Source organism: Oncorhynchus mykiss, chromosome 3 (genome assembly GCF_057628025.1).
Source record: "Oncorhynchus mykiss isolate SJ-2025 chromosome 3, ASM5762802v1, whole genome shotgun sequence".
Lineage (NCBI taxonomy): Eukaryota > Metazoa > Chordata > Actinopteri > Salmoniformes > Salmonidae > Oncorhynchus > Oncorhynchus mykiss.
Window position 1 is genome coordinate 77,741,983 of NC_143024.1, and position 27,320 is coordinate 77,769,302.

Consider the following 27,320-nt stretch of genomic DNA (forward strand, 5'->3'; position numbering starts at 1 on the left):
ACATCAGACTGGCGCGAAGGATCACCTCCCAACAGGACAACGACCCTAAGTACACAGCCAACAATGCAGGAGTGGCTTCGGAACAAGTCTCTGAATGTCCTTAAGTGGTCCTACCAGAGCCCAGACTTGAACCCGATCGATCTAACATCTCTGGAGAGACCTGAAAATAGCTGTGCAGTGACGCTCCCCATCCAACCTAACAGAGCTTGAGAGGATCTGCAGAGAAGACTGGGAGAAACTCCACAAATACAGGTGTGCCACGGTTGTAGTCGCAAACCCAAAACTCGAGGCAGTAATTACTGCCAAAGGTTCTTCAACAAAGTACTGAGTAAGGGTCTGAATACTTATGTAAATGTGATCAGTTTTTTAAAATGTATTATAAACTTGCAAAAATGTCTAAAAAACTGTTTTTGCTTTGTCATTGTCATTTGTCATTAGGTATTGTGTGTAGATTAATGAGGGGAAAATGAGGGGAAAAACAATTTAAACAATTTTAGAGTAAGGCTGTAAAATACTTACTTTGAATACTTTCCAAATGCACTGTATATGCCATTTAGCAGATGCTTTAATCCAAAGTGGCATGAGGCAGTCATGCGTGCGGACACATTTATAAATAACACCTTGTGTAATATACTATTCTAACTTGCAACAGTAAATTGAGACCCCAACTGGGGTTAATCCGAGGGCCTTCAAAAGGGGGGCCCACGAGCCGCCAGTTGCCCATCCCTGATGTAAACATATAGATCAGTAACATCCTCCCTCTCTTTTTCTCTCACCCTCCCCTCGATCTCTCTCATCCATCTCCCATCTCTCTCCATCTTCCTTTTCCTTCTCTCCCTCTACCCCAGAGCTGACCGAAGCAGTCCAGAGGTTAATTACATTCCACAGTGTCAGCCTGTCAAACATTCACAGACCACCTGTGCTGTCATTACATCTGCAGGACTTTAATAACCCTAGCCTGAGAGAGAGCGAGAGGGTTAAAACAGAGAATCAAGACAGAGGGGGAGATGGCAGAGAAACAGACAGGTGTCTCAGTCAGGGGTGTACTGATTGCAGTCCATTTGCACTTTATGTGGTCTGAAACACTTTCCCTGCCCACATCATTTCCATGACTCCGACCGGTGTGTCCAGTTCTCCCTCCATCACAGCAACGCTCCTTTCCTCATGTCTCAAAAGGCTTCACTACTGGACAGGGACTAAAAACCAGAGCCGTCTGTCCGTAGCGTGGCGGACTCTCTAGCGCCCCGTCTGTGTGGTTGATAGTAGATCTGATTAAGGTATAAGTGGCATCAAGCAAGTTGTTGTTGTTGGTTCTAGGTTCTCTGAAGGTTCTACCACATGCTTATATGGCACTGAAGACTACAAAACAGAAGGTGGCAAAGTACAGAGTTTTCACTACTGAAGTACAGAAACAAAGGTTTTGTGCTCTACTCACCACGCTGAAGTCCAGGTTCTGCTCTATCCACTCTTGTCCGTCCTTGAACTCGTCGTGAAGTCCCATCATGTACAGGCTGTCTAAGGCGTCTACTATGGTGGCCCCCATCTGGGAATTACCTGGACAGAGGACATACACAGGGTTAGGGTCTCATGTAACAATAAATAATGCAACCAAAGGTCCTTATTACCATATATATCAGGGTTAGGGGTCAATTCCATTAAAATTCCAGTCAATTCAGGTAGAACAGTGAAATTCCAATTCTTATCAATAAGGAAAATGTAGAATTTCGATAATTTTCTGAATTGACTAGAATTTAAATGGAATTGACCCGAACCCCTTCCAGCATTGGGGAACATCCCGTGCTCCCCATGTCTACTTATATGGGCACAAGCACTGTTCATGACAAACTGTTGGCAGAGAGAAAATGTTGCAGTTTTAAAGCTAATTTTCTTGCCATTGTATACATTTTACCATATCTAATGTGTATTCATGTGATATTTGAGTGACTCCAACATTACAACAAATTCTATGGGCAAAAGAACCTAGCTATAAAACATTATGACGTTCTAAATAGTTCTAAGGTATGCAATGACTGACATGACAAGAGAAACTCATGATGCACTACCCAATTCCAAAATTGCCCCTTGTGCATTCTACTACAACAACTTTCAAGAGTACAGGGGCGCGCCCCACAGTTTGGGAAGCACTGTATTAGGGTGTGGTGCCTGGCCTTAAATGATAACATAGAAATGTTTTAAAAAGTGGCGCAGCGCCCCTCTTACATTCTTTGGGGAGAACTCCTGCGCCAATAATTTTTCCTTGTCAGGTCACTTGGTCAGGGAACACTCCTGGTTTGTTGTATAATGTCCCCCTTAGAGTAGGAGGTGTTGTCCCCCTAAAAGTAGGTGTTGTCCCCCTAAAAGTAGGAGGTGCTGTGCCACTACAGCGGGTGTGACTTTAGATGGAGATCCCATTTTAGCATGGACATTAAGGAGCGATCAGCCAATGATCAGAGTATCGCCTTCTTCAAATTGGGTTGCCTATGGTTTATAAATCTCTAGGAAGCACCATGACTTTACAATTACCACTACGACCCACCTACCCCTGTCACTGAGAAGGCTGAATGAGTGAGAGGGAGAGCAGAGCAGCCCTCTCCTCTCTGGAGTCTAGGGTAATCACTAGCTCACCTTCAATGGAGAGAGCGAGAGAGACGCCATTACGGCTAGCAGGGATCTTCATTAAAACACGACTGACAGCCAAACCACTCACACTCCTCCCCTCCCTCAATGTGACCACAGGCCAAGGGAGTGATGCAGTCTGCCCAGGGTGGTGAGTGTGGGTCATTATAATTCACTTTAACTAACAGCAAAGCTCTATCACTGTAGTTCTGTTTAATACCGCTGAAGCGGCCTTAGTTTAATACTACATCTTAATACTGCAGCTCAGTTTGATGGTACAGCTGTAATACTGTTGCTCTTTTTGATACATTTCTAGTACTATACCTACATCTCTGCATGCATTTCACTGCAACAAGTATTTCACTGCACATTTAATACATTCTGTTAACTGTGTATGTTGCTTTGCTGGTGAACCCTAATGAGGAGAGAACCAGCCAGGCTGTAGTTCTGCTGGAGCTGCAGTGTTATCACTACTGACAGCAGTCCTAAATCACTCTAAAAATACACCCACCGGGCTGGCTGGCTGAGGCTGAGACTCTGGCCTGCCTGGGATCTGGACAGATTGGCCCTCCTGGAAGCAGAACAGACTCAATGCCCTTTCCCTCCCAATTTCGATCTTGTCTCATCGCTGCAACTCCCCAACGGTCTCGGGAGGCGAAGGTTGAGTCATGCGTCCCCAGAAACATGACCCGCCAAACCGCCATTCTTAACACCCGCCCGCTTATTAACCCAGAAGCCAGCTGCACCAATGTGTCGGAGGAAACACCATTTGCCTGACAACAGAGGTCAGCTTGCAGGCGCCCGGCCTGCCACAAGGAGGCACAGTGCCTTAGACACTGTGCCACTCGGGTGGTCCATCATTTGGTGTTTTTGTTGACGGTGGTGGAAAACGCTGTCACAGGCATCACTCAAGAATCTCCCAAAAGAGTTCAATTGGGTTGAGATCTGAGACGGCAATGATGTATGGTTTACATCTTTTTCATCTCAACATCTTAATCCATCTAATCCCTCCCTCCATCTGTCCTCCATGCCTCCCATCATCCCTCTGTACTTGTCACTTCATGAGTCTTATCAACATCCACTTACAACCTTTCAAATTGGGCCAATCATATCAAATGAAGCTGATTGGCATTTATACCTGGAAGTATTTAAAGATGCCAGACATTGTTAATCTGATACAAATTGTCCTGGATAAGGTTTATTTGGGGAATAATCATAACAGCTACTTTCTTCCTCCCTACCCTCTCCTCTGCCAATTTCATTGGGTGACAGATTTCCTAGCGCTCCAGTATAAATCCACACATGGCACGGAACGTGATGTTTCATTATTCACTCATTTTCTCAGTCTAATAAACTGCCGGGTGTGTGTGTGTGTATGTGTGTGTGAGGGGGGGAAATGGAGGGGGAGGGAGAGCTCCACTCAGACAGACCAGACCCTGGGCCCAGTGCAGAGGGAGTTTGAGGGAAAACCAGACAGCTACTGCGCTGAAGCTGAGACCGAGTCCATGCCAAAGCCTCCTCTCAGCCCCCTCTATCTAGCAATCTCTCCCACTCTGCTCTTTGACGCTCCCCTCTACACATTTTGCATTCTCCCTAACCCCTTCCTCTCACCTCTCTTGCATCCCTCCAACAGCTCACCCTCTCTGTTCCTCCTGAGTAAACAGCATGTGGGTCTGGCTTAATGATCAGTGTGGAGTAAGGGAAGCCAATCTCCTCATGGCCAACTCAGACCACGCTCTGCTCCTTCCGCCCACCACCAAATGACTGGCTCAGCACTGGAACATCTGCTGCTGCAGCATCTACAGTATAATAACAATATAATATGTCATTTAGCAGACACTTTTACCAAAAGCGACAGTCATGTGTGCATAAATTTGACATATGGGTGGTTCTGGGAATCGAACCCACTACCCTGGCGTTACAAGCGCTAAGCTCTACCACCTGAGCTACAAAGAACCATCTGTCAATTAGCCGGCTCCTATGAGCATCTCTGACTGGGCCTTTCACTGAGGACATGACCCTACATACACAGATTGACTGGGGGGTTTCTGTCGGCGCCACACCATCACCACCAAGACGCTGGCCAAGCCAGAGACAATTCAGGCTCCCTCCCACTAAGAACACAACTGGTTATATACTAATGACTGGATTAAAGCTGTAAGTCATATCTCTCTTCCCAAAGGGTTTGCTGTTAGCTCCACAGGACTACAACACCAAAGATTGTAAACAGAACACACTGGGTCTGTTAACAACACAGAGGGCTTGATCGGAGTCTTGCTTGCCACTGTGTTTGAGATGACATTCAGGATTTACAAAGTTTTTTTCCCGATTGTCTATTATTTACTGTTAAGGTTAACTAGAGAGCCAAGATATCAACAATGACAAGAGGATGCCTGCTGGATGCCTCAAGCTGCAGTTACGACGCAACTTTAGTTGCTTGGAACACAGTTCCTTCTTGATTGCACCCCGCCTGCAACTAATAAACTTGATTGCATCCAATTGAAACTTTTCAACTTTGTGTGACTAGTTGCAAGCAACAGCCAATCAAAACTAATGCTTTTGTCACATGATCCATTCAAAGATTTGGGAAGTTGTCATGTCAACAAAACAGCTGTCAGTGCTGTGGAAACCGTGTTCAAGGTGGACAGAAGAAACATTACCCAAACTAGCACTGTATAAAGAAATACTGGAATCAGGACTGGTACATGGTTTGGAAGTCAATGAATACAATTTTTGAAGTGAACCCAGACCTATCTCTCACCAGTTTAAACAAAAAAATGTTTCAACATGTGCTGCGCCAGCTAGCAAACTCGTTAGCTCATTGCTAGCTACACTATATATAGACACAAAAGTATATGGACACCCGTTCAAATTAGTGGATTAGGCTGTTTCAGCCACACCTGTTGCTGACAGGTATAAAACCGAGCACACAGACATACAATCTCCATAAATAAACATGGGCAGTGGAATGGCCTTACTGAAGAGCTCAGTGACTGTCAAAGTGGCACCGTCAGAGAATGCCACCTTTCCAATAAGTCAGTTTGTCAAATTTCTGCCCTGCTAAGGCTGCACCGGTCAACTGTAAGTGCTGTTATTGTGAAGTGTAACGTCTAGAATCAGCAAGAGCTAAGCCGCGAAGTGGTAGGCCACACAAGCTCACAGAACGGGACCGCCGAGTGCTGAAGCACGTAGCATGTAAAATCGTCTGTCCTCAGTTGCAACACTCACTACAGAGTTCCAAACTGCCTCTGGAAGCAACGTCAGCACAAGAGCTGTTCGTTGGGAGCTTCATGAAATTGGGTTTTCATGGCCGAGTAGCCGCACACAAGCCTAGGCCCTTTAGTTCCAGTGAAGGGAAATCTTAACGCTATAGCATACAATGACATTCTAGATGATTCTGTGCTTCCAACTTTGTGGCAACAGTTTGGGGAAGGCCCTTTCTTGTTTCAGCATAACAATGACCCCGTACAAAGCGAGGTCCATACAGAATTAGTTTGTCGAGATCGGTGTGGAAGAACTTGACTGGCTTGCACAGAACCCTGACCTCAACCCCATCGAATACCTTTGGGATGAATTGGAACACCTACTGCAAGCCTTTCAATAGCCCAACATCAGTGCCCGACCTCACTAATGCTTGGGGCTGAATGGAAGCAAGTCCCGCCAGCAATATTCCAACATCTAGTGGAAAGCCTTCCCAGAAGAGTGGAGGCTGTTATAGCAGCAAAGGGGAGGACCAACTCCACATTAATGCCCATGATTTTGGAATAAGATGTTCGACGAGCAAGTGTCCACATACACTTCATGACTAAAAGTATCTAGCGAGCTTGATCAAAGTGTTGGCAATTTCATTTTGTCTAGCTAGCTAAATTGTACAGCCAGCATTTTGTCTAAATCAATAATTTGTGAAATCACGATGTAATGCAGGAGATGACATGGCGTGAGTTTAGAATTGTCACACAATACCATAGAAGCAGCTTCAATTTGATTGGCTGTTGCATACAATTTTAATTGTGTTTGAGTTGCTTCATGTAACAGCAAAGCTGCTTTAGATCTCACTTGCAACCTGCAACTACAACAAAAATTGTGTGAATGTTGCTTTGTGTAACTCCAGCCTTAGGTCTGAGAACATTACATTGGAGATTACATGGGATAAGTAATCTGATAACTTCTTTCTTGCCGAAAGTTCTTCTTGCATTCTCTCATTTGATATTTTTAAAAGAGGAAGAACTAGAACATGACTAATGTGCATGACTATTGCAGAGATCATATGGGCTTTGAACCGCTAACCAAGGGAACAAACTGCCTTCTGGCTGTTTTTTTGTGCACTCCATCTCTCTACAGAAGACTATGTTATATCCAATGTGTTATTTTAAGTGTACCAGGCCCCTCACAGATTAACATATCTTGTGTAAACTTTCAACAAATTACTTATATGGCTGAAGGGCAAGAGCAGCAACGTTTCTTGAAAGTTGGAATACACAAAGTCATCCGACAAGAACTGTGTGTGGAGACTTCTGTGCATTCGGTACAGCAGCATAGCTGAAGAAAACAAAGGTCTACCAGATCCTTCAAACACCAGCGGTATGCAGGTACTTTAGGCAGTGTAAACGAATCACACAATCGGAGTACACCAATCCATCTGTGTCAAAAATGGAGATCAAGGAGTTTGAGAAGGGGAAACCAGGGTAAATCTCTAGTGTGCTTTATCAAATAGCCGTACCAGGGACTGTTGGACATAATATACAGGTAACTGCAAAAAATAAAGGAAACACCAACATAAAAAGTGTCTTAATAAGGTGTTTGGCCACCACGAGCCAAAAGAGATTCAATGGGCCTGGGCAAAGATTATACAAGTGTCTGGAACTCTATTGGAGGGATGCAACACCATTCTTCAACAAGAAATTCCATAATTGTGTTTTTTTGTTGGTGGTGTAAAAGGCACCGCACCAAAACCTCCCACAAGTGTTCAATTGAGTTGAGATCTGAGACAGCCATGACGTATGGTTTAAATCGTTTTCATGCACATCAAATCCTTTGGTGACCACTCATGCCCTCTGGATGGGGGCATAGCCATGGTAGCCAAAATAATGGGCACCTGGTCCTGCCCTAAGCCTGAGGGGATGTTAATTACTTAGGAATAGCTCAGGAACTACACCTGTGTGGAAGCATCTGTTTTTAAGATACTTTGTATACCTCATTCAAGTGTTTCCTTTATTTTGGCAGTTATCTGTATTCTACAGCTATTTTAGGTCTGTTGCTGTTTATTAGCAACGAGCACAATGAACTCTTCAGCGATTTTTTTTGTCATAGACTAATCCATTCACTGAAGCAGGAAGACTAGGCCTGTACTTTGAGTTGGCAATACTTCTTATACATCCATGTAGGGCTGTAGGCACCAAAACTCCAGACACAGTAAGATGGGAAAAGGATTTCTGACACGCTTTTATCTTTCCTTTTTTTCAGATTAACCTAGTACTTATACGCACTGGGGTTAACCCTGAACTCAATGAAGTGTGTGGGCTGAGATTCTTGATTTAAATGACGTGTGTGCACGTGTGTGTGTGTGAGAGAATGGAAGTGTGCATGTGCGCAGCTGCTGACAGACTTTTCACACCCGGAGAACATCCATTCTCACATCCAGTCTCTCAGCGTAGGCTTCTAGCCTGGGTGATAACTAAACCTGCAGAAGATGCAACCACTCAGAATTCAGGAGAACATTTATCTCCAACCTACCAACATTCCTTTCATTACAAAGGAGAGGTGCTCCCCCTTCCTAACTCGGTTGGCGCCTGCCTAAAACAGCTAGGCTTTTTGATTTCTATGGTGAAATTTTGAGCTCGTCTCTTCTCAATGTCTCCATCTTTCCATATTTCTCTCTCCTCCATCTCTCCCTCTCAATCTTCCGCTCCCTTCCATGGCCCATCTCCAGAGGGACTGTGTGATGAGGCTGTGTGCTGTGGGACCTGCCAGTCACTATATACGGCCTGATGAATATTTACTGAGCTATAGCACTTTGATGAAATTCTGGAGCAGTGAATGTGAGCGAGGCCTCGTTTTAGGGACACCTACACTGTGGTGAGCAGCAGATGTTCTTCCTTCCTCCTCCCAATGGTCTCACTCTGCATGATGGGTCTTCTCAACGTGACGTCCTGTACCATTATTAAGCGTTCCCCCTTCCAGTCATTAGTACAAATATTTATAGAAGATGTTAACGACCCCAGAGCTGCAGAGTTGAGGGCCCATTCAATAGCGTTACTCCGAACAGTTTCTCTTGTCATAAATATGATGTTTTGTCAAACAAAAGGGGGAGCTCATTTTGTGCTCCTTTTTAGGCTGTCATTAAAGTGGATTGTTCAACAGAGTTTTAACTTTCTCCTTATCCCTTTTTCCTCGTGTTTGAGGGGTTTTACGCATTCCGAACAGACTCAGAAGAGGGAAACTGTTTGCTTTCCTGCCTGCCGTCCAATTTAGCACCAGCCTGCCTGTTAAAAGTTGAATCAGAGTGTAACGCTGGGAATATGGGTAAAGGGGAGAGTTGGAGCAGCTGAGAGGGAAATGTGACAACATCCTGTTGGGAGGGACCCGGAGCTAGCTTCAGTCTCTGCAATTGTTCCCTAGCCCCTATATAGTGTACTACTTTTGACCAGAGCCCATTGGGCAAACCAGTAGTGCGCTATATAGGGACTAGTGGGCCAGTTTGGACACAGTCTCTCATCTCACCGGGTCTCTAACGCTGCTAGCAGGTCCAGGCCAACCTCAACTTCAGCACTGAGAGAAATAAATAAATACTATAAAGCAACTGGTTATTAAATCAGGGAGACATGCAACAATTCCTCCCTAAACATCCTCTCTGAGGGCCAGGAGGATTTAGACTACACCAAGGATAGAGCCCATGTAACACACACCCCTAGAAACACACTGTACGGTACAGAACATACGTGCCAAACAGAGAGGTGTTTACTACTGGCACAGTACTCACTACTGTGCACTGCTGCACTAATGCATATGGATTGATAAGAAATATCACAAACACAAATATGCAAACAAACAAACACTGGAGACTAGAGATGTTGTGCTGGCTTATTGGAGGTGTTCGCTCATTTCAGAGTGTCTGGTATTGACTGGGGAGTTTCTCAGCACTTAGAGAAAACGAGATAACCTGACTCACCAGGCTGAGCCTCATCTCTCCTTACTCATCTCTCCATCTTTCTTTCTCCCACACTCCCTCAAGCTGAAATCAGTGTCTCTGGCCCCTCCAGCTGTCATTATAAAGTCATCACCACCACATCATCCCTCCCCACTCAGGATTCATCCACTACCACAGTTAAAGCATCCATCCCAGTGATTCCACAGCACAGCCGTCCTGGGAAGCTTTAAGACTAACGTCGCCACTGCTGTATCATTTCCCACAAGAGCAGCGACAAGCTCCCTCGCTCTCTCACCAACATGGTCGTCCAACAAGGAAATGACTGTTCATTAAGAGGATATTAGCCACCCGGGGAGCACAGTTCGACAACCAGCAGAAGAGTATGTGTGTAATTGGAGATGTTATCAGAGCTCCGACAGGGGGGCTAATGGGAATATTATAATGAGCTTATAAATATTGAGGAGAGATGAGAATATAACCCTGGGGGAGGGACTTAGTCTCGTCAATCCCACATCCCCCGAGGTGTGATTGGAGGAATCCATCTCTGTCATAATAGAGCTCCTCAGCTTATAGTCCTAAAAACCAGAAATTAGTTACCTCTGGTTCATTCAGCCATTCATATGGGGGAAAGAATGGGGTTTTGGGATAAACGCCGAAAATAAGGTCTGAGGTACACAGGCTTAGGCGACCTTACATGTTTTGTTCAATGAGATAAAATGCTTTAAAATTCACAAAAAGTGAAATTAGCTGATGAAGGTTGTGTTTACCACGACCTTTTTGGCATTAATTTAAATACAGATACATTTATTTCCCCATTGGCTTTGAATGAGCCATTGCGTAGTTAATGCCTACAAAAACACTGCTTTCTATAGCTGCTCATGTTTAGAGCCACTGAAGGAATAATTTAGAACGCCAGTGGTATTACATCCTGTTGCTCTGTGATCCCTCCCACAACCATCCTTGCTTTGGACCTAACTGGAGTGCATTATTTTCTCAGGTTGCTTCTTATGAACCCTCCCTGTGTATTTTCAAAAGGTGTTCCATACATTACCACTTGTGAATTCTACTCTGATCTTGTCACCAGTGAACACAAACTGACATGCACACCTCCCTCTCCTCCAGCCTCATTTCGCTGCATATTCCCTGCACATTGCTCTCTCCTCATCTTCCCCTTCATGTTTCTCTCCATCTCCCCTCAACTCCTTTAACTCAGCACCTCCCTCTTCTCTATCCCTCTTTTTCTCTCCTCACCCTACCCTCTGGACAGAGATGGTATGTGTATTCTCTCAGTGAGTCTCAGACATCTGGGTTCTGAATGATCCTATTTGGTTCTTCATCCCATTACCAGACATCCACTGCTAGGTTTCTCCACATCTCCTCTCCTCTGCTCAACGTGCGTTAATCAGAACTCTCCCACGGGCGCGTTGCCATGGCGCCATTTCACAGCCCTTCCCAGAATGCTCCAATGTGCTATTCTGCCCTGGGAAACGACCATATGAAGACATGACCTACATGTAAAAAACAACCAACTGACTAACTAACTAACGGCCTGCAAACTGAAGGAGGAAGAGGAGCTGTGGACCACGGGATGGCTCCAAATGTATGATCCTATCTAATAAATCTGTAATAACAACTAATCTTATTACCTAATCAATTCATTCCCCCTACAGGACTGTTGAGTGGAAAGCAAAGTGCTAACAGCTAGGCTAGCAGGTTTGTAGTGTATTACAGAGAAACAACACAGATAAGGGACGACACAGATAATCCATTACATTGACCAGATACTTCAACCATTCCTTTAAAAAATGGAAGGCAGTCGGGAAGAGGCAAGATCCGGTGGGACCATTCTAGGCAATGAGAGGGCAGAAACGAGTGTAATAGCGGGCACAACTCCAACATAAAAAGTGTTTATTTTAAAACTTGCTGGGATGTCACGTGACCTATTTATATCAGTGCACTCGTAAGCATTACGAAACTTCTTTTTGAGCAAATAAGCCATCCGATTTTTTTGTTAATCAAATTTGACACTTGCTCATTAACCTCCATACAAAAATTCCTTGCTTGGTGAGCGAAAAAAAGAAAAAAAAAACACAACCTGCTGGAGAAGACAGATTTTGGGCCCAGTTATTCCTCTCGCTTCGCCTCTGCCTCTCTGGGGAAGACCAGGCGTCCAAACAAACCTGAACTCAGCTGCCCCTTTAATCGCTATGGCAACTGCTCTCTGAGCTGAGCAGAGTAGGGAGCCAGAGGGTGGGGCTGGAGGGAGAGATCCTTTCTGGAAGACAACCTGGATTCTACTGTGTGAGGGTAATACAAAGTGAGCCCTGCTATGCTGTCTGGGGTTGTAGGAAGGACAGGCAGGTGTCCATATCATGTCTCATTTCTCATCCTATCCCACAATTCAGCAGGCCTTTAGACAGTGCATACCAAGAGTACCGTTCTTTGTGACGTCACTATGCATCAGCCTATTTGTAAAGGGAAGTGAAATAAGAGCGAAGGGAGGGAGCAACTTATTGGAATGAGATCCAGCCCTGGTTGCATAATATCCTCAGGAGTGGGATCTCCTGGGCTTGGTCATAGAACCATCAACATCCAGGCAATGCAAGCAGACAAGCTTTTACAAAAACACTGCATAAGGACTGCATAGATGAGCTAGGAGATCCTAAGTGCACTGAAAACACTCCCAATCCAATCCAAACACTCCCAGTCAAATGTCACCATAAACGTTACTTTATTAAAAAAATATAATTCTTTATCCGACCACATCAATGCCGTTAATGTTGATAAACCTGAGGTGGTTATTACATTGTGTGTATTACCTGCCTAGCCTGGCCCTGCTGTGGGACTGCTTGGCCAGTGGTGTGGCTTTCAGTTCAGTTTACAGTGCGGATCAATGTAACCCGACCCTGTGCTCCCCAGAGAGCAGTTTCCTGTAAACACCAGAGAGTCCGTCAGTGTGTTTAAAGATCAGAGCCTTGTCAGTCTGCTCTCCACCCTTCCACAGTAAACAGAACGACCTTCTTTCGCCACTCTGCTCTCTGTGACCGATGGATGACCACAATTACAGGTCAAACGCTTTCCAACCGAATCCATGCTCAGGTCGATGGGACTGACAGACTATGATCCCGTTATGTGAGTGGGCCAGACAGTGAGGGATGACACTGCTGCTAAAAGAAGTCAGTTAACCACCCACAAGTAGGTTAAACCACATCATCCACCACAAGGTAAGAACTATGCCAACAGAAAGACAATATACGGGACTGTCTAGGGCCGGTTTCCAAGACAAAGATGAATCATAGTATTGGACTAAAAACCACGTTCAAATTTAGTCTCTGAATAACCTTGTGTCCGGGAAACCTGCCAATACTGTCCTACTGAAGGCGTCCTGGTTGTGTGTCATAGGAACATAGTCCGAGGACAGCAGTTCTGCTGCAGGACTGCATCCCACGTTAGCATACAGTGCATTGAGAAAGTATTCAGACGCCTTGAGAGCAAAAAATAAATCAATTGAAATAAAAAAACACGTGGAATAAATCCACAATGAGTAACGATAACTTGGCTATATACACGGGTACCAGTATCGAGTTGACGTGCATGGGTACGAGGTCATTGTGTGTGTGTGTGTGTGTGTGTGTGTATGTATGTATATATATATATGTATATGTATATATGTATATTCAGACCCCTCAACTTATTCCACATTTTGTTATGTTGCATCCTTATTCTAAAATCAATCAACACACAATAACTCATAATGACAAAGCAAAAACAGACTTACAATTGTAATTTATAAAAAATAAAATATATAATTTACTGGCCTCCCGGGTGGCGCAGTGGTTAAGGGTGCTGTACTGCAGCGCAAGCTGGGCCACCAGAGACTCTGGGAACGCACCCAGGCCGCGACCGGGAGGTCCGTGGGGCGACGCACAATTGGCCTAGCGTCGTCCGGGTTAGGGAGGGGTTGGCCGGTAAGGATATCCTTGTCTCATCGCGCACCAGCGACTCCTGTGGCGGGCCGGGCGCAGTGAGCGCTAACCAAGGTTGCTAGGTGCACAGTGTTTCCTCCGACACATTGGTGCATCTGGCTTCCGGGTTGGATGTGCGCTGTGTTAAGAAGCAGTGCTGCTTGGTTGGGTTGTGTATCGGAGGACGCATGACTTTCAACCTTCGTCTCTCCCGAGCCCGTACGGGAGTTGTAGCGATAAAACAATTGGATACCACGAAAAAGGGGAGAAAACGGGGTTATAAATAAATATAAATAAATAAATATATATATATATATACACACATATATACACACACACACACAGCTCAAAAAAAAAAAGGGAACACTAAAATAACACATCCTAGATCTGAATGAATGAAATATTCGTATTAAATACTTTTTTCTTTACATATTTGAATGTGCTGACAACAAAATCACACAAAAATGATCAATGGAAATCAAAAGGTCTGGATTTGGAGTCACACTACAGGCTGATCCAACTTTGATGTAATGTCCTTAAAACAAGTCAAAATGAGGCTCAGTAGTGTGTGTGGCCTCCACGTGCCTGTATGACCTCCCTACAACACCTGGGCATGCTCCTGATGAGGTGGCGGATGGTCTCCTGAGGGATCTCCTCCCAGACCTGGACTAAAGCATCCGCCAACTCCTGGACAGTCTGTGTTGCAACGTGGCGTTGGTGGATGGAGCAAGACATGATGTCCCAGATGTGCTCAATTGGATTCAGGTCTGGGGAACGGGCGGGCCAGTCCATAGCATCAATGCCTTCCTCTTGCAGGAACTGCTGACACACGCCAGCCACATGCTGACACACGCCAGCCTCTAGCATTGTCTTTCATTAGGAGGAACCCAGGGCCAACCGCACCAGCATTTGGTCTCACAAGGGGTCTCATCTCGGTACCAAATGGCAGTCAGGCTACCTCTGGCGAGCACATGGAGAGCTGTGCGGCCCCCCAAAGAAATGCCACCCCACACCATGACTGACCCACCGCCAAACCGGTCATGCTGGAGGATGTTGCATGCAGCAGAACGTTCTCCACGGCGTCTCCAGACTGTCAGATGTGCTCAGTGTGAACCTGCTTTCATCTGTGAAGAGCACAGGGTGCCAGTGGCGAATTTGCCAACCTTGGTGTTCTCTGGCAAATGCCAAACGTCCTGCACGGTGTTGGGCTGTAAGCACAACACCCACCTGTGGACGTCGGGCCCTCATACCACCCTCATGAAGTCTGTTTCTGACCGTTTGAGCAGACACATGCCCATTTGTGGCCTGCTGGAGATCATTTTGCAGGGCTCAGGTAGCGGTCCTGCTGCTGGGTTGTTTCCCTCCTACGGCCTCCTCCACGTCTCCTGATGTACTGGCCTGTCTCCTGGTAGCGCCTCCATGCTCTGGACACTACACTGACAGACACAGCAAACCTTCTTGCCACATCTCACATTGATGTGCCATCCTGAATGAGCTGCACTACCTGAGCCACTTGTGTGGGTTGTAGACTCCGTCTCATGCTACCACTAGAGTGAAAGCACCGCCAGCATTCAAAAGTGACCAAAACATCAGCCAGGAAGCTGATGAAGAAGTGAGAAGTGGTCTGTGGTCCCCCCTGCAGAACCACTCCTTTATTGGGGGTGTCTTGCTAAATGCCTATAATTTCCACCTGTTGTCTATTCCATTTGCACAACAGCATGTAAAATGTATTGTCAATCAGTGTTGCTTCCTAAGTGGACAGTTTGATTCCACAGAAGTGTGATTGACTTGGAGTTACATTGTGTTGTTTAAGTGTTCCCTTTATTTTTTTGAGCAGTGTATATATAATTGACTTTGGTATTCAGACCCTTTACTCAGTACTTAACAAAAAAGTTAAATACAACCTTTATTTAACTAGGCAGGTCAGTAAAGAACAAATTCTTATTTACAATGTCCTACCTGGACAACGCTGGGCCAATTGTGAACTCCCAATCACGGCCGATGTGATACAACCTGGAATGAAACCAGGGACTGTAGAGATGCCTCTTGCACTGAGATGCAGTGCCTGAGACCACTGCTCCACTTGGGAGCACTCAGGAAGCACTTTTGGCAGCAATTACAACCTAGAGTCTGCTTGGATATGACGCTACAATCTTGGCACACCTGTAGTTTGTCCCATTCTTCTCGGCAGATAGCTCAAGCTCTGTCAGCATGGTTGGGGAGAGTTGCTGCACAGCTATTTTTAGGTCACTCCAGAGATGTTTGATCTGGTTCAAGGTGAACCTTCGCCCCAGTCTGAGGTCCTGAGCAGGTTTTCATCAAGGATATCGGTACTTTTGTCCGTTCATCTTTACCTTGATCCTGACTAGTTTCCCAGTCCCTGCTGCTGAAAAACAACCCCACAGCATGATGCTGCCACCACCACCATGCTTCACCGTAGGGATGGTGCCAGGTTTCCTCCAGACGTGACACTTGGGATGCAGGCCAAAGAGTTCAATCTTGGTTTCATCAGACCAGAGAATCTTAGGTGCCTTTTGGCAAAATCCAAGCGGGCTGTCATGCGCCTTTTACTGAGGAGTGGCTTCCTTCTGACCACTACCATGAAGGCCTAATTTGGTGGAGTATTGCAGAGATGGTTGTCGTTCTGGAAGGTTCATCCATCTCCACAGAGGAACTCTGGAGCTCTGTCAGAGTGACCATCGGGTTCTTGGTCACCTCCCTGACCAAGTCCCTTCTCCCCCGATTGCGCAGTTTGGCTGGGCGGACAGCTCTATTAAGAAGTGGTTCCGAACTTCGTCCATTTAAGAATGGAGGCCACAGTGTTCTTGGGGACATTAAATTCTGAAGACATTTGTTGGTACCCTTCCCCAGATCTGTGACTCGACACAATCCTATCAAAGCTCTCCGGATAATTCATTCGAAGTCATAGCTTGGTTTTTAAATTGACATGCACTGTCAACTGTGGGACTTTATATAGACAAGTGTGCGCCTTTCCAAATCATGTCCAATCAATTGAATTTACCACAGGTGGAGTCAAATCAAGTTGTAAAAACATCAAGGATGATCAATGTAAACAGGATGCACACCTGAGCTCAATTTCGAGTCTCATAGCAAAGGGTCTGAGTACTTATGTAAATAAGGTATATATTTTATTTTTAATACCCGTTTTCGCTTTCTCATTATGTTGTATTGTGTGTAGATTGATGAGGCCCTAAAAAATGTCAGACTCCAGCCACCCAAGTAATAGAATATAGAAAGGGGGGACACAGAGTGGTCATAATAGTTTGTAGGTCAAACCATTCGGACGTCACAGATGTTTGTGAGAAGACGGGATGTCTCATGGTCTGACAAACATGGTCTGACAAACACCACTCTAGCTCTGCCACCTTGCACTGCAGATGCAGAAGTGCGACAGCGGTGGATTGAGACACATCCAATGCAAAAAAACAGCTCTAGATTAAACTGATTTAAAAAATTTAAAAAATTAAGACTTTTGTAGTATGTTAGTTAGGTTCACGCAACGGTGCGTTAATCAACTCTAGGGGATTAATACACCAATGGTAACATATTCTTTTATCTAATTTAAATAAGTACCGCCTTGTTACCAACATCGGAGAAGGTGTATTTGCAGAGGGCAGTGGTTTATAGCTACTCTACTGGTGCCAAGATTTTACCGTAGGGTGTCAGCAAATATAATTACAAGTTTACCTAATTAATCTATGGCAAAAATACTTGTTTCCCCTTTTATCTGTGTCTGGTGTTAATTAGTTACTGTCTAGCTAGGCCCTCAGCTAGCATGGAACAAAGGCGGGGGGGCATTGAAATCTGACGCAGTTGTCAAGTCAACATCTGTCAGTGCTGCATTGAACTGCATCACAAGAGACATGCCAAACGGGACATTTATTAAAATTATTTAATATCATTGATGCAATTTCAATGCTGTTAGAGTTGCTTTGTGAATCACCAAATTTCATTTAGATGATTTTACTGCAGCACTGCATCCAAGTTGCTTAACATAGTCATTCGAAAGAGCTGTCAGTCCAGGCGACTCAGCCAATCTTTTCAAACTTGCTGGTAGTTAGCCATGAGAGAAAAAGTAGTTTTCAGAACGACTGTTCAGGGTCTTTAACCCATAGCTACCCAGACTAATTATTTAGCAGTCTCATGGCTTGGGGGATAGAAGCTGTTCAGGGTCCTGTTGGTTCCAGACTTGGTGCATCAGTACTACGTGCCGTGCGGCAGAAGAGCAAACAGTTATGACTTGGGTGGCTGGAGTGACCATTTTTAGGGCCTTCCTCTGACACCGCATACTATAGAGGTCCTGGATGGCAGAGAGCTCAACTCCAGTGATGTACTGGGCTGTACACACTGCCCTCTGTAGCACCTTGCGGTCGGATGCAAGCAGGATCCAGTTGCAGAGGAAGGTGTTTAGTCCCAGGATCATTAGCTTAGTGATGAGCTTTGAGGGCACTATGGTGTTGAACGCTGAGGTATAGTCACAGCATTCTCACATAGGTGTTCCTCTTGTTCAGGTTGGAGAGGACAGTGTGGAGTGCAATAGAGGTTGCATCATCTGTGGACCTGTTGGGGCGGTATACGAATTGGAGTGGTTCCAGGGTGTCTACGATGGTGTTGATGTGAGCCATGACCAGTATTTCAAAGCATTTCATGGCTACAGATGTGAGTGCTATGGGGAGATTGTGATTTAGACAGGTTACCTTGTTGTTCTTTGTCACAGGGAATATGGTGGTCTGCTTGAAACATGTAGGTATTACAGACTGGGTCAGGGAAAGGTTGAAAATGTCAGTGAAGACACCTGCCAGCTGGTCAGTGTATGCTTTGAGTATTCGTCATGGTCATCAATGTTTCAGAGGGGTTGGGTTAACTTGTTGACGCTACCCATCCCGGTAGCGGGATAATTGTCATCAGCAACCGCTGAATAGCATAGCGCCACAGTCAAATAATATTACAAAAAAAATATTCATGAAATCACAAGTGCAATATTGCAAAACACAGTTTAGCCTTTTGTTAATCCACCTGTCGTCTCAGATTTTTAAATAATGCTTTACAGAGAAAGCAATCCAAGCGTTTGTGTAAGTTTATCGATAGCACATTAACAAATGTTCCTTTTGTTCCATAAATATTATTTTTATACCCAAAATACCTCCGTTTGTTTGTCGCATTATGTTCAGAAATCCACAGGAAAGAGCGGTCACGACAACACAGACGTATATTCCAAATAGTATCCATAATGTCCACAGAAACATGTCAAGCGTTTTTTTATAATCAATCCTCAGGTTGTTTTTAAAATATATATTCGATAATATATCAACCGGGTGTGTAGGTTATTCAATAACAGCGGGAGAAACAATGGCCGCTTTACTCAGTTGCGCAAAACTCACTCAGAGCCCCCACCTATCCACTTTCGCAATGTGATCTTTCACACTCATTTTTCAAAATAAAATCCTGAAACTATGTCTAAAGACTGTTGACACCTTAGGGAAGCCATAGAAAAAGAAATCTGGTTGATATCCCTTCAAATGGAGGATAGGCATGCATAGGAACAGAGGTTTCAAAATAAGAGGCACTTCCTGATTGGATTTTCCTCAGGCTTTCGCCTGCAATATCAGTTCTGTTATACTCAGACAATATTTTTACAGTTTTGGAAACTTTAGAGTGTTTTCTATCCTAATCTGACAATTATATGCATATTCTAGTTTCAGGAGCTGAGAAATAGGCAGTTTCAAATGGGTACGTTTTTTAGCCAAAAACAAAAATACTGCCCCCTACACGCAAAAGGTTAAACAAGGAAGGCACATTTCAGTTGTACAACTGACTAGGTATCTCCCTTTGCCATCTGTCCCTGCGGTCTTGTTGCCTGTTACCCTGTTTAAAGGTCTTACTCACATCGGCTATGGAGTGCGAGATCACAGTCTGGAACAGCTGCTTCTCTCATGCATGGTTCAGTGTTGCTTGCCTCAAAGCGAGCATAGAAGGAATTTCACAGGAATTTAGAGAACCAGGAGACAGACCACAGTACTGCAGCTCATCTACCATTTAACAGAAACTCATCAAATACCACAAGAGCTTATAAACAATTTGATCCACTGAATATTAAAACTTTCCACACAGAACACGCATGAGTGCGCTCACACATACATACACAGACAGTACACACGCAAAAACATGAGCCGCAGTTGTCTGACCTGCTTTACCGCAGTAGGTAGCTGCAGAGCTGAACAGTAACAGCAGCAACAACCCTGGCAGAAACTGGTGGAGTGAGAAACTGGGTTTGGTGGGACCCACTGGTCATGGATGATGCAGCAGTATAAGGACAGGAAATGTGAATGTGTGTGTGTGTGTGTGTGTACTGTACGTGTAGTAGTGAATGACACTTACCAAAGATATTGGTGGAATGTCCTTTCTTGGCGAGAGGTTTCAGCTCGTTGTGTCCCCATCCGTACTGTCTGTAGCTGTCCCACGCATGCTTCATCATCTACAACATACACACGAGCAGCCTGGTTTAGACAAAACATCTGGTACACAATGAGCTGGTACACAAAAACAGTAACATCTTGAACTATGGAGTGGAGTTAATACCACCAGTGGAAGAGACCATTCCAACAGGCTTATCACAGTCAAATAAATGACTCATAATAGAACAAAAAACAGAGATTAGCATGCACACACACAATCCTTTATCTTTTTTTCACCATCATTGCAGCCTTGCCAGGAGAGAGGGCGGCACAATACCTAGCCCTCTGTTCTGGGCAATGATGCTACTAAGAGAGACATCCCTGTGCCCCTTCAGCCAGCCCCTGGTGTGGCCTTAACCCTGTCTGTTCTGTCACTCGGTTGCTAGGTCACTACCCAGCAGCTCCCTCACCACAAGGCTGGGTGGACAGGACACGACAGTGTGAGTGTGTGTGCATGTGTGTGCATGTGTGTTTATGCGTGCCGTGTAACTCCTCTTCAGACATTGTTAAATTGTAGCCGTGGGGCTACTTCACTCTCAAAGCTTTGTTTTCCTTGGCTGTCTGGAGGCACTGACTAGACTTGGTGGATAAAAACACTGCTTTATTCTTAACATGACCTTTAAAAGAGAAGCCGTAAGAGCTGGACTGAGAATAAACAGAGAATAAAGAGGGTGAGCAGGATAAGAGCGAAAGAGACAGAATCGTGAGACAAGTTGACATTGGAGACAGTGATGCTGACGCGAGATGCACATCCAAGGGAAACTGTGAGGACAACACTACTGACTGGCAGAGAGTCAGGCTTTCCCAAAGCTCTACTGCATTCTCACTACTTCCAATTTCCCTTTGTCTTATTAATCACCCTAGTCTGATGGGATCAGCTATCCCATAGGAGAGCATTTCGTCACCTGGTCCCTCTCTGTCTGCCGGTCATGGCAGCAGTCTAAAAACCAGGACAGCTTTTCCTCCTGTACCAGCCATAGCCAGCTCTCCTCTCCTCACAGCAAGACGAGGGCGAGGGAGGGAGCCAAGCCAATAAACCCGGGCGTTTTGTGTTCTTGGCTTGGTGACGTTCCATGACGCACGTCGTCTCCACATGCAAGAGAATAAATATAAATTACATTTACACACCAGGACAAAGCCACTTAACCATTGGCTCCCGACGACCAGGTAGATGTCCAATTGGCCGGTTTATCAAATAATGATTGGCCCAGCTGTTGAGGAATATAGGACGTACAAAAACAGAATATTCAAATTCTACACTGATGGGACATTTCATGAACATGAAACTCACTTAAAAGCCTAAAATCCCAGTCATTAATTGACTGTCACTTCTGTAGTACGGAGTTGGATCTAAAATCCAATAGCACATATTGAATGTCAGGTTCACTGAAGACATACAGACACGGCTCCCTATTCCCTATATAGTGGATGAGCCCAGGTCAAAAGTAGTGCACCGTAAAGGGTGCCATTTAGGATGCAGGCCAGGAGAGTAATGTGTTAATTTGTGTGGCAAGGGCAAGTATTTTAATTTGATAAGGTTTTGGTTGGCTCCGTTTCGGTCTGGTTTCAGCTCTCACACGTCCACATTCTTCACCAGCTTAGCTATGCCTCAGATTCTTCACGGAGACCATGGGAGTACTGAGGGATTCACAAATCACAACATGAGCGAGAGGAATAATGCTCATCAGCAAATAGAGGGAGATTCTGCACTCTGCAATAATACAGTGCTAGCTATGCTCCCAGCTGTGTTAAGTATGACAAGGTTTAAACTATGTCTCATCAGGATTAAACAATATCATAATAAATTAAGTTGTATTTGAGGATTGTTCTCTTCTACTAACTACATTTATTCTTCCCAGAGGGTCAATACAGCTGCATTAGACAAAGACATTGTTCACACAAGCACTGATATTTAACCATTTCTCCTATGCTGTCTCCTCCTACACATCTGAACAAACATTATCTTTACTGCTAGGCAGGAAACTAAGTGATACGGCCATAAACTTTCTTCTCCCTTAAAGTGACCTGACCTGGACCCCCTTCATCACTAATCCATGGCTCTTTCCCGTTATCAATGCTGCCACGTGATCGCTTTCCCTACACTCAGTACATTCCAAGCTTAATTGCATACACACCATATACCTTCCTCCTACAGAACCATTAACCTCTGATGTAGACCCTCTAAATCTAAGCACTCACTATTTCAATAGGATACCTGATAATTAACCCTATCCCAAGTTGAGGAGTTTGTCTATGATGGATTCTGGGTACTAAGACACATAATGGCACTTCATCCAGACTGATCTTTTGAGTTCCTTTGGCATTTTTGAATGCATGCATTAAATCAATCAATTAGACAATCAATTTGACAATTTTTTTTAAACAAATCTAACTACACTGAACAAAAATATTTTAAAAAAATACATGGAAAGTGCTGGTCCCATGTTTCATGAGCTGAAATAAAAGATCCCAGAAATATTCCATACACAAAAATATTATTTCTCTCATATTTTGTGCACAAATGTGATTACATCACTGTTAGCGAGCATTTGACCTTTGTCATGATAATCCATCCACCTGACAGGTGTGGCATATCAAGAAGCTGATTAGAGAGCATGATCATTACGCAGGTGGACCTTGTGTCAGGGACAATATAAGGCCACTTTGAAATGTGCACTTGTCTCACAACACAATGACACAGATGTCACGTTGAGGGAGCATGCAATTGGCATGTTGACTGCAGGAATGTCCACCAGAGCTGTTGCCAGAGAATTTGGCAGTATGTTCAACAACATCAGACCACGCGTAACTGCGCCAGCCCAGGACCTCCACATCCAGCTTCTTCACCTGTGAATCTGTGCTGAGTAGTATCTGTCTGTAATAAAGCCCTTTTGTGGGCCTGGCTCCCCAGTGGGTTGGCCTGGCTCCCAATTCGGTGGGCCTGTGCCCATACCAATCCCACCCATGGCTGTGCCCGCCTAGTCATGTGAAATCCATAGGTTAGGGCCTAATTTATTTCAATTGACTGATTTCCTTATATGAACAGTCACTCAGCAAAATCTTTGAAATTGTTGGATGTTGCGTTTATATTTAGTATACATAACTTATTTATTTGAATGGTAAATCTCTATTGATAAACTGGGTAAAATCAAGGCCTATTCACAATACAGGAGAATGCAAATTCAATAGTGTGTGCATGCATTGAGTTATTAGCTTATTTCACGAGGCTACAGATGAAAAACAAATCTGCTTACCTTCCATTCGGGACTTATTTTATTGTAAAGGTAAACAACATTTGCAAAGATGAAGCAATGACTTATTTTATAAAAGTGTGTGCTGTCTATTTAAGACCACTGACGTCATTCACACAAAGTCGGTTCGAGGCTTGAGCAAAGATGATCTTGACTGGGATAGACGCGAGGTGGGGGAGATGAAGTGAATGAACAGCTTTCGGTGACAATCAGCTTAGTACTCAGCAATATTTTGATTTATGGTTTGCATATTATCACAAACAAGGTACTAGGGTAGTGAATTGATGTTGACTTCTGCTGTACGCTAGCAAGGAAGGTTAGCCTCCACCGGTATCTTCTTGCATTGTAGTGTTCTAGCCTGTACTTCACATTGTTTTGGGAACAGTAATGAGCAAATTAAAAATGTCTACATGCCATGTGGCATTATTCTAGTGTGTTCACTTCTGTCCAGCATAAGTGGTGATGCAGCCTGGACTCAGTGGTTCCTCATGACAGACTAGCACTAATGGGGCAGGGACATCGTTGCATTAAGAGACTTGATCTTCTCTCAAAGTACACAATGTGAGACACTTGATATTTATACTCTAAGTAACAACATTTCTAGTGGTTTGGGGCATGCAGTGGTGGGGAGGGCACTTGTTCCAGAACCGGGAGCCGAGACAGCAGAATGCTTGGGAACCCATTGTTTTTAGGCGTGTCTTTGGGACTGCAAGGAGTCTGACTGGCTGTAGTGGAGCGGGTCAAGAGCTAGCTCGATAGCTGTAGTGTCCAGGTCCAGGTCCAACGCCAAGTTGATTTATTGCGGTCCCAGCAGAGCTCAGCCTGGGAATTAGGCATCAGAGATGGATCCAGGTAGACAGTGGAGTGAGGTGGAGAGAACGCCAGATAGGAGATTAGCAGGTGATCAGCAATGGAATCGTACATGTATATTTCAACACATTAAGTCTTTCAGTTTGATGGCAATTTCAACTTAGAAAAACTGATAATAAAACAAGCGTCTAATAAACAAAAAACAAAACGGTTGGCGTGAGAAGTGGCATCAATCGCGCTGGCATCCTCACGTGTGGCATAGAAGAAAAAAAAATACAACTTGTGTTCTACCCTTTTACATTAGAATTTTTTCAAACGTTCAACTTCTATCTAGCCCCCTCCCATATCTCTCCCACCATCACACTATAAAAGCTATCCTGGGTAGTGCCACCCTCCAACAGTCTAGTAGTTAAATAGACCACATTGAGATCCCTCAGTCTCCCTCTGTCAGTGCCTGCCTTATCCTCCTGATGTTCATTTTGTGCTCCATTGGACTTCTCTACTCTTGGCTTTTATTCCCAGTGACTGTTGGAGGCGTTCTGCTTGTCGGTTAGCAGCCTGCCTGCCTAACTCTGGGCTTGGTGAAGGGAGCATAGGGAAATGACAGCTTGCGGTGGGGTGCTCAGTGTCTGTTAACTGAAACCCACGCGCCACAGAGATTATGAAGACAAGCACACAAACGGTGTAAGAAACTCACAGCCAACCTTGTGGTTCTGGCTATGTTGGTTTTAAAAATGGCAACTTGCAACACCAAGTTTGTGGGCTCGATTCACACGAGGGACACATACACTAAGTGTACAAAACATTAGGAACACTTGCCCTTTCCATGACATTGCCTGACCAGGTGAAAGCTATGATCCCTTATTGATGTCACTTGTTAAATTCACTTCAATCAGTGTAGATGAAGGGGAGGAGACGGGTTAAAGAAAGATTTTTAAGCCTTGAGACATGGATTGTGTATGTGTGCCATTCAGAGGGTGAATGGGCAAGACAAAGGATTTAAGTGCCTTTGCACAGGGTATGGTAGTAGGTGCCACACGCACAGGTTTGAGAGTGTCAAGAACTGCAACGCTGCTGGGGTTTTCACTCAACAGTTTCCTGTGTGTATCAAGAATGGCCTACCACCCAAAGTACATCCAGCCAACTTGACAAAACTGTGGGAAGTATTGTGTCAACATGGGCCAGCATACCAAATTGAGGCTGTTCTGAGGGCAAAACGGGGTGCAATTCAATATTAGGAAGGTGATCCAAATGTTTGGTACACTCAGTGTATACTGGATATAGCCTGTGTTAACTAAGTCACAATGGATAAAAGCATCCATTTAATAACCATCATTATCTTGGTCTGTCTAGCAGAGGCTATGCGGTTTTTGTCTTGCGCTGACATTGCTTATGTTGTCAATGTTAATATCCACAACAGGATAATTACATAGTAATTTCTACCCACTATCTATCATGGTGTGGACCATGATAGACCATGGAAGACGTATTAATCACGCCACCTTCTATGCCACCTTCGACCTTGGCTTGGAACGGACTCCACCCTCTCTGTCCATCCATTATCACTGAGAAGTGTATATCTATCCAGCTCTTGGAGCTGATGAAAACAGCAGATTTTACTATTAAGATTTCTGGAGAATGTCTGACAGATTCATAACCAGTTCTGATATATGTACACACTGATGTGGAAGGAAAGGTGGATTTCATCATCTGTGCCTTAAAGGACACGTCACCTTGTCATTTCAAGTCGGCGAGCTCTGGTGATATGATTTTTGTTCTAAATATCTGATGTTTTACCTGTTGTGGGCTGAGGTCTTGGGCGCGTTGCATGAAGACATTATTTCCCCTGCTGATCACTTTTCCACAGCGCAACATTGCAGAGAACCTTGAGGGTGACATCCTTTTAGAGTAAATCACTTCTCTTGAACCACTTCTTGGAGAAGCAAGGCCAGGACTGGCGCAAAGCACAGAAAGAGGGAAGGGAGAGATGAGGGAGAACGAAAGAGAGAAGCATGCAAAAAGAGCACTACAGGAAAAGTATTCAAGCAGTGGGGCGGCAGGGTAGCCTAGTGGTTTGAGTGTTGGACTAGTAACCGGAAGGTTGCAAGTTCAAACTCCCGAGCTGACAAGGTACAAATCTATCGTTCTGCCCCTGAACAACCCACTGTTCCTAGGCCGTCATTGAAAGTAAGAATTTGTTCTTAACTGACTTGCCTAGTTAAATAACAGGTAAAAATAAAAAATAAAGATAGAGGGATAGAAAGAGGGGGGATTGCAAGAGCAAGACAGACGGAAACAGAAAAAGACAAGAGCAGGTATAGATAGGGTGATGGGGGTATGACTCAGTGTGACAGAACAGGACCTACCTTAATCCAGTTGAATGATGTCTAACAATCTGAGTTGCACCCCCACCCACAGGTTAAACCAGAAGCGGTTGTTTACTGGACTATTTCCTGTTCCTGCATAACTCAGGCCAGGGGGGGAGGACAGGGACGTGGGTGGACAGCCTATAAACTGAGAGGTCCGCAGTGCGGCTGGCCAGTGCTCTCTCTGCCTTCCTGTCTCCCGTTCTGGGAAACATTGCCCACTAGGAGCGCTGCTCTGACCTTCACAATGACAGCCAAACTCTGGCCCACCAGGCACCTATGTCCCGCATCCTGCCCGGGTCTGTCAGGACACAGCCTGCCCTCAGGTGATTCACACAGCAGAAGCTACCCCCCACCACCGCACCATGCCCTGTAAGTCACACCTGCTGCCAAATATTCATAAATCCATGGGAGTCACAGTGCTGCTGAGGGAGCAGGACCATTTCTTCTAGGCTGCTGCCATTGTTTAAATCAACTTAGCTTGAGAGGCGAGGGGAGCTGCTTTGGAGGTATGAATGTACTGCCCTGGATAACCTCGAGTCACCCTGATTGATTTCAAAACCTCCATCCTCCCCCCTCGAACAGATCCTATCTGCTCTAAAGGACGGCCCTTCACAAGATACACAATGGCAGTGAAAATGTGACAGATCTGTGCTCCACTGTAAATACATTCATGACACCCAGGGTGT

The 27,320-nt window shown here is 44.8% G+C and overlaps 1 protein-coding gene across 8 annotated transcripts in view; it reads right to left on the minus strand.

The window, feature by feature from the left end:
• LOC110520419 (mannosyl-oligosaccharide 1,2-alpha-mannosidase IB) overlaps positions 1-27,320 on the minus strand; it is a 113,234-nt gene that overhangs the window by 52,279 nt on the left and 33,635 nt on the right. For 7 of the 8 annotated variants that reach the window (XR_016494814.1, XM_021597729.3, XM_021597732.3 and 4 more), the window contains exons 5-6: positions 20,128-20,224; positions 1,436-1,554 (exon numbers count right to left, since the gene is read on the minus strand). Coding sequence is in view for 7 of the 8 variants with exons in the window: in XM_021597729.3 (XP_021453404.3) it covers positions 1,436-1,554; positions 20,128-20,224 (216 nt within the window). In the remaining variant the exon portion in view is untranslated. Of the gene's footprint in view, positions 1-1,435; positions 1,555-4,227; positions 4,416-20,127; positions 20,225-27,320 lie in introns of those variants that run through there. The other variant, XM_090230192.1, reaches the window with a different exon arrangement.